This window comes from Trachypithecus francoisi, unplaced genomic scaffold (assembly GCF_009764315.1).
Source record: "Trachypithecus francoisi isolate TF-2019V2 unplaced genomic scaffold, Tfra_2.0 Lachesis_group6, whole genome shotgun sequence".
In the NCBI taxonomy this organism is placed as follows: Eukaryota; Metazoa; Chordata; class Mammalia; order Primates; family Cercopithecidae; genus Trachypithecus; species Trachypithecus francoisi.
Window position 1 is genome coordinate 106,212,819 of NW_022681471.1, and position 17,732 is coordinate 106,230,550.

Consider the following 17,732-nt stretch of genomic DNA (forward strand, 5'->3'; position numbering starts at 1 on the left):
TATTTTTCAGTAGAGACGGAGTTTCACTGTGTTAGCCAGGATGGTCTCGATCTCCTGACCTCGTGATCCGCCCGTCTCAGCCTCCCAAAGTGCTGGGATTACAGGCTTGAGCCACCGCGCCCGGCCTCCACTTTTTCTTTATCCATTTGCATGTTGATGGACAGCTTGCTTCCAAATCTTGCCTGTTGTGAACAGTGCTACAACAATATGAGAGTGCAGAAAGCTCTTCAATATACTCCCTTCTTTATTTTGAGTATGTACCCAGAAGTGGGATTTCTGGAACATATGGTCATTCTACTTTTATTATTTTGAGGAACATTCATACTGTCTTTATGGAGACCGTTACTAATTTACAATACTACCAAGAGTGGATAAGGTTTCCTTATTCTCCATAGCCCCATCAACACTTGTTATCTTTCATCTTTTTGATAATAGTCAATCCAAAAGGTATGAGGTGATATCTCATTGTGATTTTAATTTGCATTTTTTGATAATTAGAGATGTTGAGTATTATATATATCTATATATATATATATGCTGTCTTCTTTTGAGAAATGTCTATTCATATTTTTGCCCATTTTTTATTAGAGTTATTTGCTTTCTTGTTATTGAGTAGCTTGAGTCCCTTGTATATTTTGGATATTGGCACCTTATCTAATGTATGATTTGCAAATATCTTCTCCCAATCTGAGGATTGTCTCTTTATTCTATTAATTGTTCCCTTTGCTGTGCAAAGCTTTTTAGTTTGATGTAATCTTATTTGTCGATTTTTGTTTTGATTGACTGTGTTTTGGGGGTCATATGCAAGAAGCCACTGTCTAGACCAATGTCATGGAGCTTTTCTCTTATGTTTTTGTAGTTTTTAGTTTCAGGTCTTACATTTAAGACTTTAAACCATTTTGAGTTGATTCTTGTATAAGGGGTGAGATAAGGGTCCAGTTTCATTCTTCTGTATGTGAACATTCGGTTTTCCCAATACCGTTTTTTGAAGAGACTGTCCTTTCCCTATTGTGTGTTCTTGTTACCTTTGTCAAAATTAATCTATCAAAAGTGTGTAGGTTTATTTTAGTCCTCTCTGCCTTATTCCATGGGTCTGTTTTTATGTACTTGCCATGCTGTTTTGATTATTATAGCTTTGTAATACATTTTGAAATCCAATAGTGAGATACTTCCAGTTTTATTCTTTTTAGTAAAGATAGCTTTGGCTATCTAGGGTCTTTTGTGGTTCCATGCAAATTTTATGATTTTTTTTTAAAAAATCTATAAAGAATGATATACAGATTTTGTTAGGTATTGTGTTGAATCTTTAGATTGCTTTATGTATACTACATAAAGCATTTTAACAATATTCTTCCAATTTATGATCATAAAAATATTTCCATTTATTTGTGTCATCTTCAATTTTCATCAGTGTTTTATAGTGTTTTATAGTTTCAACATACAGATCTTTCATCAGTGTTTTATAGTTTCAACATACAGATCTTTCACTTTCTTGGTTAAATTCACTCCAAATATTTTTTCATGCTATTATAAGTGGGATTGTTTCCTTAATTTCTATTTTAGACAATTTGTTGTTATTGTACAAACAATAACAATTGTTATTGCTACTGATTTTTGTAAGTTGATTTTGTATCCTGCAACTTGATTAAACTTGTGTATGAATTCTAACAGTTTTCAGTAGAGTCCTTAGGATTTTCTGTATAAGATTATGTCATCAGCAAGAAGGGGCAATTTTACTTCATCCTTTTCAGTTTGGTTGCCTTTTATTTCTTTCTCCTGCCTAATTGCTCTGGCTAGGACTCCCAGTACTAAGTTAAACAAGGGTGGTGAAAGTGGGCATCTTTGTCTTGCTCCTGATCTTAGAGAAAAAGCCTTCTACGTTTTACTGTTGTGCATGATGTTAGCTGTGGGCTTGTGATTTATGGCTTTTATTCTTTTGAAGAACATTTCTTCTATACCTAATTTGCTAAGAGTTTTTCTCATGAAAGGATGTTGAATTTTGTCAAATGCTCTTTCTGCGTTTATTAAAATGATCATATGGTTTTTGTACTTCATTCTGTTATATGTTGAATCACATTTATTAATTTGCATATATTGAAACAACCTTCTATCCCAGGGATAAATCCCTCTTGGTCATTGTGAATAACCCTTCTAATAAAATATTAAATATGGTTCACTAGTATTTCATTGAGAATTTTTGCATCTAAGTTCATTTGTGATATTGGCCTATAGTTTTCTTTCTTTGTAGTGTCTTTGTCTGGCTTTGGCATCAGGGAATTGCTGGCCTTGTAAATAAATCTGGAAGAATCCCTTCCTCTTTAGTTTTCCAAAAGAGTTTGAGGAAGATTTGTATTAGGTCTTCTTTAAATGTTTGTAGAATTCTCCTATGAAGCCATCTGGTCTCACACTTTCCTTTGATGTGAGAACTTTTAAATACTGATGCAATCTCCTTAACTGTTTCCTTAGCTGTTATTGGTCTTTTCAGATTTCCAATTTTCGTTATTCAGTTTTGGTAGATTACATATTTCTAAGAATTCATCCATTTCTGTTAGGATGTCCAATTTGTTGGTATATAATTGTTCATTGTAGTCTCTTACGATCCTTTCTATTTCTGTGTTATCAGTCATAGTGTCTTCTCTTTGATTTCTGATTTGATTTATTTGAGCCTGCTCTCTTCATTCTTAGTCTTGCTAAGGATTTGTCAATTTTGTTTAGCTTTTCAAAAAACCAACTCTTAGTTTTAATGATTTTTTTATATTGTTTCTCTAGTCTCTATTTCATTTATTTCTGCTCTAATCTTTGTTATTTTCTTCTTTCTGCTAACTTTGGGCTTAATTCATTCTTCTTTTTCTAGTTCCCTGAGGTATAATGTTAGTTATTTCATTTGAGATATTTCTTCTTTTTTGATGTAGGAATTTATTGATATAAACTTCCCTCTCAGCACTGCTTTTGCTACACCCAGAAGTTTTTCTGTGTTGCATTTTCATTTCTGTTTGTGTCAAGATTTTTAAAAAATTTCCTCTTTAATTTCTTCTTCTTACCCAATAGTTGTTTGGGGGCATATTGTTTAGTTTCCACATATTTCTTAATTTTATATGATTTCTCATGTTACTGAGTTCTAATTTTATATTGTGATCAGAAAAGATACATGATACGATTTTGGTTTTCTTAAATTTGTTGAGACTTGTTTGTGGCCTAACATATGATCTATCCTGGAGAATGTTACATGTGTACTTGAGAAAAATCTGTATTTTCCTGCTGTTCAGGGCAGAATGTTCTGTATATGTCTTTTAGGTCCATTTTGTCTAAAATGTCATTCAAGTCCAATGTTTTCTTATAAATTTTTCTGTCTATTGCTTAAAGTGGAATATTGAAATTGCCTACTATTATTATGTTATAGGGTATGTTTCCCTTCAGATCCCTTAATGTTTGCTTTATATATTCAGGTGCTCTGATTTGGGATGCATATATACTTATACTTGTTATGTCCTCTTGATGAAATAACCTTTATCAATATATAATGACCTTCTTTGTCTCTTTTAACAGATTTGACCTAAAGATTATTTTGCCTAAAATAAGTGTAACTACACCTGCTCTCTTTTTGTTCTCATGTACATGGAATATCTTTTTTCATCCCTTTACTTTCAGTCTATGCATGTCCTTTAAGGTGAAATGAGCCACTTGTAGGCAGCACATATTTGGGTCTTGTTTTTTGTTGTTGTCATTAATCCATTCAACCACTCTATGCCTTTGGGGCAAGGCAAAGTTCCCTTTACTTTTCTGTCTACTTTTCTCAAACAGAAGGGGTCTTTCACCATAGCCACCACAGCTGGGAATTTGCTGGGTGACCTATGAAGCCAGCACATCGCAGAGTCCAAGTCCCACAGTGTACTCCCTGGGTATCGCAACTGGTTATTCAAGGTTCAAGGCCTCTTTCGTTAGTGGCTGATGAATCCTGATAGAACTGGGTCCTTCCCTTCAAGGTAGCAGATTCCCTTTTGGCCCAGGGTATGTCTAGAAATGTTATCCAGTAACTGGGGCCTGGAATGGGGCCTCATGACTCTGCCCATGCCCTATCCTACTGTGGCTGAGCTGATATCCAAGATGCAAGACAAAGTCTTCTTTACTCTTTGCTCTCTTCTCCTTAAGGAGAAGTAAGGAGTCACTTTTGTTGCTGCAAGCTTCACTGTTGGGAGTAAGGGAGGTATGGTGCAACCACTCCCTTATCCATGCCAGCTGGTGTCTCCCTAGGTCATGTGGGAGACCCTAATCCACTGGCTTCAATATATAGAAGGACGTTTCTAAATTATTTATCTACAATTTGATTAAGAAGATAGACACAGGCAATATGATATGCCAACAGATTCTCTCTAACCTATAGTTATTTTAAGAAAGTTAGGGAAAGAGAGGTCATTGATTAGTTTTGGCTTACAGAATTCTTTGACCCTCCCATATCTTTTAATTTATGGATTTTATATAAGGCACAGATATTCTACAAGTAAACATGACATTAAAGATGTTTTATACAAACAAGTGTGGTTGATACAAAGGCATTAAATAAGAAACCAAGGAAATTCAGAGGACATTTGTTTGCCTGGAATAGAGATCATCAGCAGAAGAGTGAGAGGAAAATAAGGAAGGAAATGTGAAAGTCTTGAGTCCATTTTCAAATTATGAAAACTTGAAATGCGACAAACAGTGGTTACTTAAGAAGGAAGACTGAAGATGCTGGGCAAAGGTTAACTTTACAAATGGCATTTTTATATCATTATAAAGAGAAAGTGGGGATAATGGAAATAATCTACATGTACAACCCATTTAACAGACATTATTGAAGGTATTCCAAATGCCGAACACTAGTTTGTGCATTGAGGATGTTTTTAATTTTTACTTTTTACTTTATTTTATTTTCTAGCTTCTTCCACTTTGCCAGAAAAGGATTTTTTTTAATGGATAAAATACTAACTTAGGCTAGCTTCTTTCAGAAACAGACCTTTAAACATGATTAATGGTGAAAGTGGTTTGTTTGTAATGTGATCTCGGGAAGTACCAGTAGGAGAGTGGGACAAAGAGATAAGAAATGAAAGAAGCCAATAATTAAGCCAGTTATGGAACAAGTTATTGCTTTGGGCCACTGGGGTTTGATCCTGATGAAGGATCTCTGGGAGATAGTAAACAAACAAACAAACAACAGGCCTCAAAGTTGTCAGCCACAAGTGGGTAAGGACAAGGAACCAGGGTTAACTATTCCGACTCTTACCCATCATTGGCTAAATGCTGCCTGGTACATTAACTTTGCAGCACTTCTGGCCAATGCACCTAGCAAACTGAGGAAAATCTCTCAGGTTTGCAGTAGAGCAAATGCTTGTACTAGGACACTGCTGGCATATACTTGAATGATGAGTGCCAACGGCAGATAGATGGGCCCCGACAGCATCTTCACAGATTCTGTCCTTGTCTTTGAGGCAAGGACACTGTCTAGAGTCAGAGACAAAAATGTAAAATGTAAAAATTTAAATCATAGTAGTACACGGTACAAGTTTTAAAATCTTAACAAAGTGTTATTGGAGTACTATGGTGAGAGAAAATGGCTGCATATGAAAGCAGGGGAAGTCTTTATATGTGATGATGACATTTGAGTGCGTGTTCCGTTATCAAAGATCTACTTAAAAGGGAAAAAGAATAGAATATATCTTAAACCGTGGATGTAACCAGGCAAGGCCACACTATATGTGAATGTCCTGGGATAATTTTGTCCCCAAATGTCTCTCTTCTTGAATGTCAATTTCATTTATGTATTTATAATATAAAGAAATTGAATAGAAAGAGGTAAGCATATGCTGGCAAAAATCCCTTCCTACCCATAAGGCTCACAGAATAATGTTGTCTAAATGCCATAACGTTTTTCTTAAGTTTTGGTTCTATGGGCTTTGGAAATTTTTTATGTAGGACCTCCTCCAAGGTGATATAAGCATTAAGTGTATTTATCTAGATACCCCAGTTAAAGCTACTTTAAGCAGGATCAAAGTCCTCTTTTAAACTTTTATATTTGAAAGCTATCCCCATGTATAATTCCAGTGATTCTTGTACAATTCCTAGAAGACCTTTGTTTACATCAAGAGTTTGTCTCTCTCTGTAAGTTAGAACTTGTACATTGTAATAATGGAAAATCCATTTCAAAGTAGCTTAGACTTACTCAGAAGAAATGTATTGATCAGTGTCATTAAACAGTTGAAAGGTAGGCAAGGCTTGTGTCAGTAATCAAATAGTGTGACCAGATTCTAGTTTTCCTTCTCCATTGCATGGTTCTGCTCCCCAGTATTTGTTCTGTTTAATTCCTCTTAATTGTTCTAAGATGGATATCAGGATACTGAAGAACTACATGCTTTCTCATCCATCTTAAACAGGGAACAATGGGTTTTCTCTTTTAGAATCACAAACAACAACAACAACAACAATCCTAGAGTTGTTTCATTTGTTCTGATTGACCTTACTTGGAACCATAAGTCCATTTTTCAATTAACCATTAAAACCAGGGAGATGAGTTAAAACTAAGTACACACCATCCACAGAGCAAAGAGAGGTCTATTGTGGGGAAACTGCACAAATGGAGAAATAACAGGGGAAACACAGGAGAAGGAGGTAGTTAGTTAATGTTCAATACACTCACCTTCTCAGGGACTTTTCTTCCATCTGGCATCATCTTTGTCTTTTGACCATTTTCCGCCATCAATACCTATATTCATACACAAGTTTTCCATATTTGGGGAAAAACTTCTCTTGACACCAAACTCCCCTCTGACTTCCTACTTATAATGATCTATGGTTGGATAGTCTACAATTTACTGTCTTTACCTTTTCATAGATATTTGTTAATCTCCTACAATAAGATTTCTACCACTGCACTGAAATCATTTTGTGTATGGTCTTCAGGGAATTTCATATGACCAAAGCCAATGGATACTTTTGGCATGGGCTTTGGGGGTCTAACTTCTTGAATCCAAGTGTTGGCTCCAACAGTCACTATCTATATGACCTTAGACCAGTTATTTAACACTGTCTTATTTCCTCATCTGTTAAATGAAGATAATTGCAACAATACAACATGAAATCAAAAATATATTCCCCAGAATAATTAAAACTGAGTAAGTGGCATACATTATAGACTACTGTTTTTTTTTAAATCAGGTTTATTTCTGTTTGGGTGTTTGCTATGTATTGCAAAACTAGTCGACATATTATTGCAACTTCCGTTAACATGTCAACCTCTGTTTAACCGTAAGTCTCTCTCTAATCTTTGAACGCCATTGTTTTTGTCTCCCAAAATCTTTCTTTTCCATGTTCTATAATAGTATACTTTCTTGATATTCCTCTTCCTTCTCTAGTCTTTCATTCATCTTATTTTCTCTTTGTGTTTTATTTATTCTCTATATGTTGTATTTACCAGGAGTCCATTCCCAGCCCCGTGTTGGGCTCAGTCTATGTGCCATATAAATGAGAATGCGCTTGCATTTGACGCTTTGCTTTTTATTTCTCTATCGACTAGTTTTGCAATACATAGCAAACACCCAAACAGAAATAAACCTGATTAAAAAAAAAACACACACACACAGTAGTCTATAATGTGTGCCACTTACTCAGTTTTAATTATTCTGGGGACTATGTTTTAGATTTCATGTCACAATTACTAGTTTTGTGGGGTCTATCTAATCCTGATGCTTATTTACAAACTGTCTCAAGTATTTCTTTTTATGTATTTATTTTTGAGATGGAGTCTTCCTCTGTCACCCAGACTGGAGTGCAGCAGCATGATCTCAGCTCACTGCAACCTCCGCCTCCCAGGTTCAAGTGATTTTCCTGCCTCAGCCTCCCGAGTAGCTGAGATTATAGACATGTGCTAAATTTTGTGTTTTTAGTAGAGACAAGGTTTCACCATGTTGGACAAGCTAGTCTCGAACTCCTGACCTTGTGATCCACCCTCTTTGGCCTCCCAAAGTGCTGGGATTACAGGCGTGAGCCAACGCACCTGGCCATCTCAAGTATTTCTTTAACTTATAACTTCACATAACTTTGTGGAGGCAACAGGGTTAATTAAAAAGGACTTTACTTCCATAACAAAATAAGAAACATAGTTTTATAGTTCTGTGCCATATACATTTTGTTTGTCCATCTGTACCCATTCTTTGACCTTCTCTCCCTTGCTCTTTATTCTGGGAGGCTGACCTGTGTCATCATTGGGCTCCCATGCCCTTTGGATTTCAATTGGTTTAGGCACCCAAGAGCCCTAGAAGGAAATTGAAGACAGGAGGTAAAGTGAGGTCAAGATATTTATTCTCCTAATTCCTTCCCTTTGAGGTTGCCACAGGCTGACTATGTCCCTTGACAAACTGTTATTGCTCTTCTCAAAGTGCTTTCTCATTACGATTCTCTGCTTCTGGCCACTTTTCCCTCCCCTCATCCCTTGGGCCTAGATGTAGTAACAGCTCTACTGCTCCAAGGTTCTTGTATTATCTGTGATGGTTTCTTACATCCTGATTTTCTTATGACTTGTTCCTTTGTAGATAAACCTCCCAGATTACCTAGGCAAAATCACAGAAGAACATGTATGTCCAGCTAAAATATTCCAGAAGACAGTGTGGAAACATTGAAGGGTTTTTTTATGAGGGAGTACAGTGATCAGATTTATGTTAGTTTTAATCTTCTATAGGGTAGAATTTACATTCTAAAACAGAGATTTGAGTCTGGGAGGATGATATAGAGCCTCTTATGGATGTGAGGGCAAAAATGATAGAGGTTTGCAGTGCCAATAGAAAGAAGAAAGAAGTTACATATGAGAGAAATTTGTAACTATATGAGGTGTTGGTTGACACTTAGGAAAGAATCTAGAATGTCTGTCAGGTTTCATGCTTAAGGGATAAATTAGATGGCGGTTTTATTACTTGTTTTCTGTATTATTTTTATTTCATAAATCCAGCTTAGAGAAATTGTATAGAAAAAATAATGTAATCGTGTTTATTTTAATATTCGTACAGAACATGTTTCAGAGTAGAATCTATACAGCACCTCCCTCTTACACTTCCAGTGATACCAATGATAGCCTCAATGTAAGCCAGTCTTACAAAATGTACCCAGCGTGAATTCTTAGGTATTGTTAAAAAAAAGTTGGCTGGGCGCTGTGGCTCACACCTGTAATCCCAGCACTTTGGGAGGCCGAGGTGGGTGGATCACCTGAGGTCAGGAGTTCAAAACCAGCCCAGCCAACATGGTGAAATCCTATCTCTATTAAAAATACAAAAAAAAAAAAAAAGCTGGGCATGATGGCACACGCCTGTAGTTCCTGCTACTCCGGAGGCTGAGACAGGAGGATAGCTTGAATCCGGGAGGTAGAGGTTGCAGTGAGCCAAGATTGCACCATTGCACTCCAGCCTGGGTTACAAGAGCAAAACTCCATCTCAAAAAAAAAAAAAAGAGAAGTTTCTAATACTCTTATCTTCCCTTGGGTTCACTCAGAAGAAGACCCTTGGAAAAGGTTTTAAGAGCAAGTGATTTATTTGGGAGTAAATAAATCAGTAGAAGAGTGGAAAATTGAGACAGGTAAGGCAAGGCAGCCAGTGAAGAGTGTGCATTATCAAGCCAGCTGCTGTTGTGGGCCACTGGAGCTTCATCCCTTGGGAAACTCTGAAACCCTTGTAAAATACATGCCTCAGAGTTATTTCCCCTAGCATCAAGGGAGCTAGTGTATCAATATCCCGATTCCTACAATTAGTCATTATTTACAGGTTGCCTCTGGGGGCTGGAGGGGAGGCATCAATTGCCTGGTATGTCTAGCCTGCCACATGGATGGCAAAGCAAACTTGTGGCAACAGAAAGCCTTCAGGCAATGAAATGCCAATGCTGGCACTGGGAAATCAGGCTGATGGGTGCTGAAGTGGCAAGGATAAGGGGATATGGATATTCTGCTGTAGTACTTTCCTAAAAGATGATTCGTATTTGGTTCTAGGGATCAAAAATTGAGTTAAAATTTTATATTTATGTTGATTTCTATGTCACCTTCAGGAAAATAATTTAACAGAAACTAATATTTGCCATCAAAAATGTAAGGAATCATGTTTTTCATCATCCTAGCAATAACACAATGCATAATTTTTTTAAATAAGCAGCATAAATGTGAAATAATGTTTGGAAGGTACATTTAAAATGTCTTCTCCAGACTAGCATTTACTACTATATATTTATTTTTCCTTTTATTCCAGTTGAAAGAATTCAGGATCAGTGGGATGAAGTACAAGAACACCTTCAGAACCGGAGGCAACAGTTGAATGAAATGTTAAAGGATTCAACACAATGGCTGAAGCTAAGGAGGAAGCTGAGCAGGTCTTAGGACAGGCCAGAGCCAAGCTTGAGTCATGGAAGGAGGGTCCCTATACAATAGATGCAATCCAAAAGAAAATCACAGAAACCAAGGTTAGTATCAAAGATACCTTTTTAAATAAAATACTGGTTACACTTGATAAAAATTATACCATGGATTGTAATTTAATGATGTTTAATGTAAATTTATTAACAGAAAATCACATTAAAGCTGAAATGAACAGTAGACTTTTTGTATTTATTGTCTTAGAGACAGAGTCTCACTGTCACCCAGGCTAAAGTACAGTGGCATAAGTCTCATAGCTCACTGAGCCTTGAACTCTGGGGCTCAAGCAATCCTCCTGCCTCAGCCTCCCTAGTAGCTGGGACGACAGGCATGTACCACCATGCCTGGCTAATTTTTTACAAATTTTTATTTTCTGTAGCGATGGGTTCTTGAACTGTTGACCTCAAGCAATTCTCCTGCCTTGACCTCCAAAGCACTAGGATTACAGGCATGAGCTACCATGCCTAGCCAGTAAACTTTTGAGTCAAGGTAGAGAATAGAGGAAAATTGACAGCTAATGTCAATCTTAAAGTTAATTTTGTTTAGTAATCTGGATATAGTGGACTGGTTTTCTGTTGCACCATCTTTTAAGATCATTTCAAAATTGGTATACGTACTTATGTAGTTGCATGAAGTCAACCATTCGGGCTTAATTCCTTCCTAGAAAAAGTCTGCTCTTTCATATCTTATTTGGAGGCCCTGGATCAAGAAATGGGGGTGGGTGGGTATAAGGATTGGGCAGAAATAAAGAGTACTCTCACTTTCTTCCCTCATTCTCTTACCTCTTGCTCAGCTCATTCTTCCCTTCTTTCTCTTTTCTCTGAAATTTCCTCAAATATCTGTCTGCTTAGAAGTCTATATTTCCTCAGGATAAAAGAAAAGGAAAGGAAAAGGAAGAAAATTGCTTAATAACTATGTTTTACCAAGCAGCATGCATAGTGCTTTGCATGCGTTTAATTCCTTCAAACTTAGTATTTACTGGTCAGTTTGAAAAGCCCTTAAATGTTAAACAATGGTTAAGCTTTAAGGTATTTTGAACAGGGAAGTAATATGTTAGGAGGTTGATCAGATTGGGCACTTGATCAAAACCCTCTGTAGATATTTTATCTGACAGAAAAGGCCTTTTGCTAAACCAGTATCTGATTCTTAAATTGGTTATGTCATCTAAGAAGGAAACCATATTGTTTTCTTGGATGAAATGACCTCCATTTCCAAATTAGTCAGGTTAGACTATGCTAAACTATAGTAAGTAATAAACTCTGAAATCTCAATAGCGTAGTACAATAAAGACTGCTTTCTTATTTATATCATAGTCCAGCAGAGGTTGACAAGCCATTCTTAGGAGCTGTCCCCCAACACGGTCACTTGGAAACCCAGACTTTTCCAATTTTGTGACACTGTCATTTTTAACACACTGCCAAAGGCCACTGCAGAAAAGGAAGAGAGAATGTGGTCAGTCAATCCGTGGAGTTTTATGACCAGGCCTGGAAATTACATATATCACTTCCACTACGTCCCATCACACAGAACTTGTTCTTGATTTAATTTCAGGAAGAGTTAATGGAATTAGTGAGCTTTTAGCCGATCTCTGTCATAGCTATTTGATCAAAGGGACCTGAGCTGCTACGAGGACAAGATCTTAGTTTATATGATGAGAATGTTAGAAAGCCACATAGAATTTTACAGACTTATCATTAGCTCTGTTGGAGTCAAAATCTAGGTGAATAAAAATTCTTTCAAGAGACACATGTTACCACTAATAGTTTTTTCAATGGATGAGCATAGATGAATTAGGAATTTCCAATGGTCATTTTCCTAATTCCTGGTCTGACTATGTAATATATAGAATCGTGGTTATTCTTGAAAGCTCTAGTCATATTGATGAGGTAGTCAGCATATTATTTATGCTACTTCTTTTCTTCTCTATAAGTTTAGGATACTATGAATCTATGGATCACAAACCAAAGTACTTAACTGGTAAGAAGGTATAAGCAGAAAATACGAAGTTTGGACTGGATCCTTGAGTTAGATGAGAAGAAGGAGAGATGAGAGGCATATAGTGATAGATTTGACTACAGCAAGAGGACTCTGGTAGTTGGCAAATGAGAAATAATTTAATCTAGGAAAATTCTAAAGTGATGGTAAGAATGATTAGGGTTTAATTGCCCTTAGAAGAGCAAGTAGCTTTAAATAAGAGACAAAATACCTGCAGAAGGAAATATGAAAGTAGAAAACAAAACAATTGCATTGTCAAAACATGTAAGATGTTTTAAACACCTAAAATAAAACCAGAATTGTATTATAATTGCTATCCTTTGTCAAACTTTTGAAATTTAAAAAAATGCTTTGGAGTGGTCTAAAACTACATCATAAAAATGGCTCAGCCACTATCTGTAGAGATTGACATTTTTTGTTTGTGTTCTGTGTTTAGGAATTTAATGATATATATTACTGCAGATTCAATGTAAGTTCACGATACAGATAAAGATGGCCAAGCTGTAATTTTTTCGTTCATTTATTGAATGATGTAGCTAAAATTAAAGTAATCCTAATGTAATAATAACTTTTAGTGAATGTTTGCTGTGTGTCAAAAAGTATGCTAGTCACTTTACATATCTTGGTTTTTTCATGCTTTCAAAACTTTCTTTGAAAAGTACTCTGATTATTCTTAGTTTTCAGATAAGAAAACTGAAGGCTAGAGAAGTTCAGAATCTTCTTTTGAAGTGATAGAGTTGTGATGTGACTGCATAGCAGTTACTCTTGTAGATCACATCACAGGCTTCCTCTTCCACTTGTCTACGTGGCTAAAACAAAGCAAGAAAACCTCATACAAATCCGAAAAATACTCATGTAATTATTAATCGACAAATAAGATTATATTACATTACTGATAAACCAACAGGTAGAAAATGAAAGCAATGAAATAGTATACTGGGAAAAAAATTTATATTATATTCTTCAATGAAAAAATAAAACAATAATTGCAAACTGCATTTCATTTTTACTGAAATGACAATGTTTAATTCTTCTAAAAGGTAGAGAGCAAATAAAATGGATATCTGGTCTTTACATTGAATGTGTCATCACTACTAAGTGATATTAGCTGGCTTATTACTTACAATTTTCTTTTAGGAAAAAAGTGTGAAAATAGACAGGAGGAGGCATTAAATGACTAAAGCAACACCCCCTTGCTCCGTAAGTTCATTCTGAGTCTGTGTGCCTAAGATTAACAAGAGAGTCTGTGAGTCTCACAAGGCAATCACGAAGCTATGTCTACAGCCTTGGAGAGCTATGATTACAGCAGCCAGCCTCCTTTGCAGCACCTCAGTGATGACCACTCTAACTCTCACTAGTGAGCAACAATGATATGTTTCAAATCCAACCACCAACACTGTTATACTCTTAAGATTTGAGCCAGTCACCATACCTGAACCTAAAAAGAAAATTACCAAAAATCTTGATACGTTAATGATTCATAATTGCTAATCTTTATTGATAATCTCTTCTAGTCTTATCTACATATATTTTAATGTCTACATAAGTAAATTAAATTTTAAATTCTGATTTATAAACTTAATATTATTGCATAAATATTTATCAATGTTGTTAAACATCTTTTAATAATTATCATTTTAATTCTTTATATTATTTCATTAATTTCCATCTTTATTTCCTTGCTGCTCTGACATTTAGAAAAAACTCCTCTCTTATTTAGAAAAAAGAGTGGAGAGGCCGGGCGCTGTGGCTCATGCTTGTAATCCCAGCACTTTGGGAGGCTGAGCCGGCAGATCACGAGGTCAGGAGTTTGAGACCGCCTGAGCAACGTGATGAAACCCTGTCTCTACTAAAAATACAAAAATTAGCCTGGCGTGGTGTTGCATGCCTATAGTCCCAGCTACTCGGGAGGCTGAGGCAGGGGAATCGCTTGAACCCGGGAGGCTCGGAGGTTGCAGTGAGCCGAGAGCACGCCACTGCACTCCAGCCTAGGTGACAGAGCAAGACTCCATCTCAAAAATAAAGAGAGAGAGAGAGAGAGAGAGATAAAGAGTGGAGAATAAATGGGGACAATAACAACCGATTCACAAAACAGAAATAAAATCGGAGATGTCATGTGGAAGAAGTTTATCTTGAAAGCATGGTCAGAGTCGAAAGAAACAGCAACAAGAGAATCTTGATTTGGTGGAAAAACAGAATGCAGATGGCATAGAGTATCAACAATTAATTAGCAGGCCATTAAAGAGATGGCCATAACATATTGATAATTGTTTTCTTTCACCCTTAATTTTTCTAAAACAAAAACATGAAGTCAGAAAGTAGTTAATTTTGTTAGCCACATGGCTTCATGTTTTAATTTTATCTTCTCTATGGACCTAGTACAACAATAAAGTTCTTTTGAGATAGAAAGACAGATGTTAGGCAAAAACATACAAGATTTTCATTCTAATCAAAATCTTTGCCAGTAGGCTATGACAGAATCCTATGAGAGATGATGCCATTTAGAACTTTCACAAGAGGCAAAAATAGTATGCCATTGGCACCTAAAACCGCCAACAGTGATCATCATAGGATTTAATTCATTTGGCAGATTCTTGGTTGAGTTCATAACCTGTTCCCTAGGCTTTTAAGATTGGTCCAAACTTGGCAATGGATTCTTTGGAAAAATTACTTCTTGATTATTTTAAACTTTCTTTTCCAGTGTCAAGAGAGATTTTCCCAGGCTCAGAGTTTTCATTTATATTTTCCCCTTTCCATTTTTGAAAGAAAAATTCCCTTTTTGTCGGCTTTGTGATTGCTTTTGTGTCAAATTCAGCATAAAAGCTTTTCAAACGTGACAGCATTAGCTGTTTTGTGCTTGGCTGAGCTGAGAGTACATGAATTCAATAGAGAAGTGAAATCTTGTTTGAGCCTGGCTGATTTGGCTATATAATATTTAAAACTATCTGAAGCAAGAAATTCAATAATTTTCAAATTATTAAATAAACATTTCCAAGGCTGCAAAATCTCTGTGTTTTTGAAGGCATTCTTTAGGAAACTTGAAACACAGATATTCTATAATCACATAATTAATTTTAAAAGTTGAACTTATTGCATATAGTAACTAAGGTAGCTGTTCGAGTATCTCAAATTATTTTACTAAAAAGGGAGACATTTTTCAAATATGGAAGTAGTGCTTTACATTGTGAGTGATTTGTGGAAGGATTGATGGTATCAGATACCTCATCCACCATAAAAATATGTACAGTAGTGGAAACTGAATTTTTCTTGTATATATTTTGTGTATTTTTTGGAGTTGTACAAAATTGAATCAGCAAATTGACCCACGCTAGTAGTTTGAGGTTTGAGTTTCTGGTACAATAATGAAAAACATTATTAGAAATCTCTTGCCAGGACCTACCATTTCTTCATGTATTTTCTTTATTCCCTTTTGTTCTCCACTAAAGTTTCTATGTGATTAAAGAGAAAAGATCAATAACCCAATAGTACTTTTCCTCCTAAAGTATGAATGAAACTATTAAACTTCTCAAAGCATACAGAGTGCTCTCTACATTGCTGATAGATCACAGGTAGTAATGGGCTAGCTTCCCCAGGTAACTATTATATTATATAAATATTTAATGCAGAGTCACCAAGTCTTGAATAACTTATGCTTTGATTGTACCACATTTTCTCTAGTTTTCTTTTCACAATTTAACTTATCCCATACTTGAAAATATAATGTGGTAACTCTGTAAATCTGCTCCTCAAAAATTTTCAAAATCATCTTCTCTTTCTTTATTTCTTTCTTTTCTTTCTTTTTTTTTTCTGTTTTTAATTTTTTTTTTTTGAGATGGAGTCTCACTCTGTCACCCAGGCTGGAGTGCAGTGGCATGATCTTGGCTCACTGCAACCTCTGCCTTCTGTGATCAAGTGAGTCTCTCAGCATCCCAAGTAGATGGAACTACAGGCACGCTCCACCACACCCAACTATTTCTTGTGTTTTTAGTAGAGACAAGGTTTCACTATGTTGGCCAGGCTGGTCTCAAACTCCTGACCTCGAGTGATCCGCCCACCTCAGCCTCCCAAAGTGCTGGGATACAGGCGTGAGCCAACACGCCTGGCACCAAATCACCTTTTCTGAACTCTGGGAATTAATCAAAGGCTGGCAACAATTTTTGAAATGCTGACCCTCAATAAAAATGGCAGAGTTTGAGACTTTTTAAGTTGGCCTTTCCCGTCACTTTCTCCCAGCTCCACTGTAACCTTGAAAATCAGTAGCCTTGCAACCATAGTAGCTGTGAAAACTAACAGCCTTTTAGCCACCAGAGAGTGTAGACCAGTATGGTAATTCTTCAAAAAGGCCAATTTTATTCCAAGAGCATTGCCACTATTTGACCTATCTTGCAGCTCCCTGGAATAAACCTATATACATGGCCTTGCCTTTATTTGGCCTGACTTAGAGATAACTTTCTAGGAAAAGCCCTAACTCCAGGGTGTTGGTCCAAATCAATTAGCAGCAATTCTTTAACATAATAGATTCCTAAGGCTGTGATGCTAGTTGAGGTAAACATAGATCTGGAGAAAAACTTTCAATGAAGCTCTGGAGAATGAGATGTCCATAGGAGATTTTGGCAATCTCTGACATGTTCTTGCGCACTCTAGAAGCCCATGTGCTTATCTTAACAAATAGAGAATATCAATAAAGAGATAGAAATTATAAGTAAGAACCCAGTGGAATATCTGGAGTTGGAAAGCACAATAACTGAAATTAAATTTTTCACTTGACATCAGATTCAAGCTGGCAAAAGAAAGAATCAGCAAACTTGAAAATAGATAAATGGGATAATCCAATCGAAGAAAAAAAGAAAAAAAATTAAGGAAATACAGAAAGCAAAAACTGACTGAATTGAAGGGAGAATGAGGTAATTCAACAAAAATAGTTCGAGACTTCAACATCTCACTTTTAATAATAGATAAAACAACTAGGCAAATTAACAAGGAAATAGACATTTGAAAAAGACTATAAACTTACAAGACCTAACAGATATCTATACAACATTTCATCCAATAATAGCAGAATACTCATTCTTCTCAACTGTACATGAAATATTCTCTAGGGTAGGCCATATGCTAGGTCATAACATAAGTCTCACTACATTCAAAGGGATTAAAATCATACAATGCAGATTTTATGACCATAATGGAGTAAAATTAAAAATCAGTAACAGAAGTAAATTTGGGAGTTCATAAATATGAGAAAATTATACAACACACTCTTAAATAGCCAATAGGCCAAAGAAGAAATAAAAATATACAAAAATATCTTGAGATAGATGGA

The 17,732-nt window shown here is 35.9% G+C and overlaps 1 protein-coding gene across 1 annotated transcript in view; it reads left to right on the top strand.

Annotated features, from left to right (window-relative positions):
- DMD (dystrophin) overlaps positions 1-17,732 on the top strand; it is a 2,224,438-nt gene that overhangs the window by 1,639,762 nt on the left and 566,944 nt on the right. Inside the window, 2 exon segments of the mRNA XM_033201414.1 lie at positions 10,254-10,346; positions 10,349-10,464. Coding sequence (XP_033057305.1) covers positions 10,254-10,346; positions 10,349-10,464 — 209 coding nt within the window.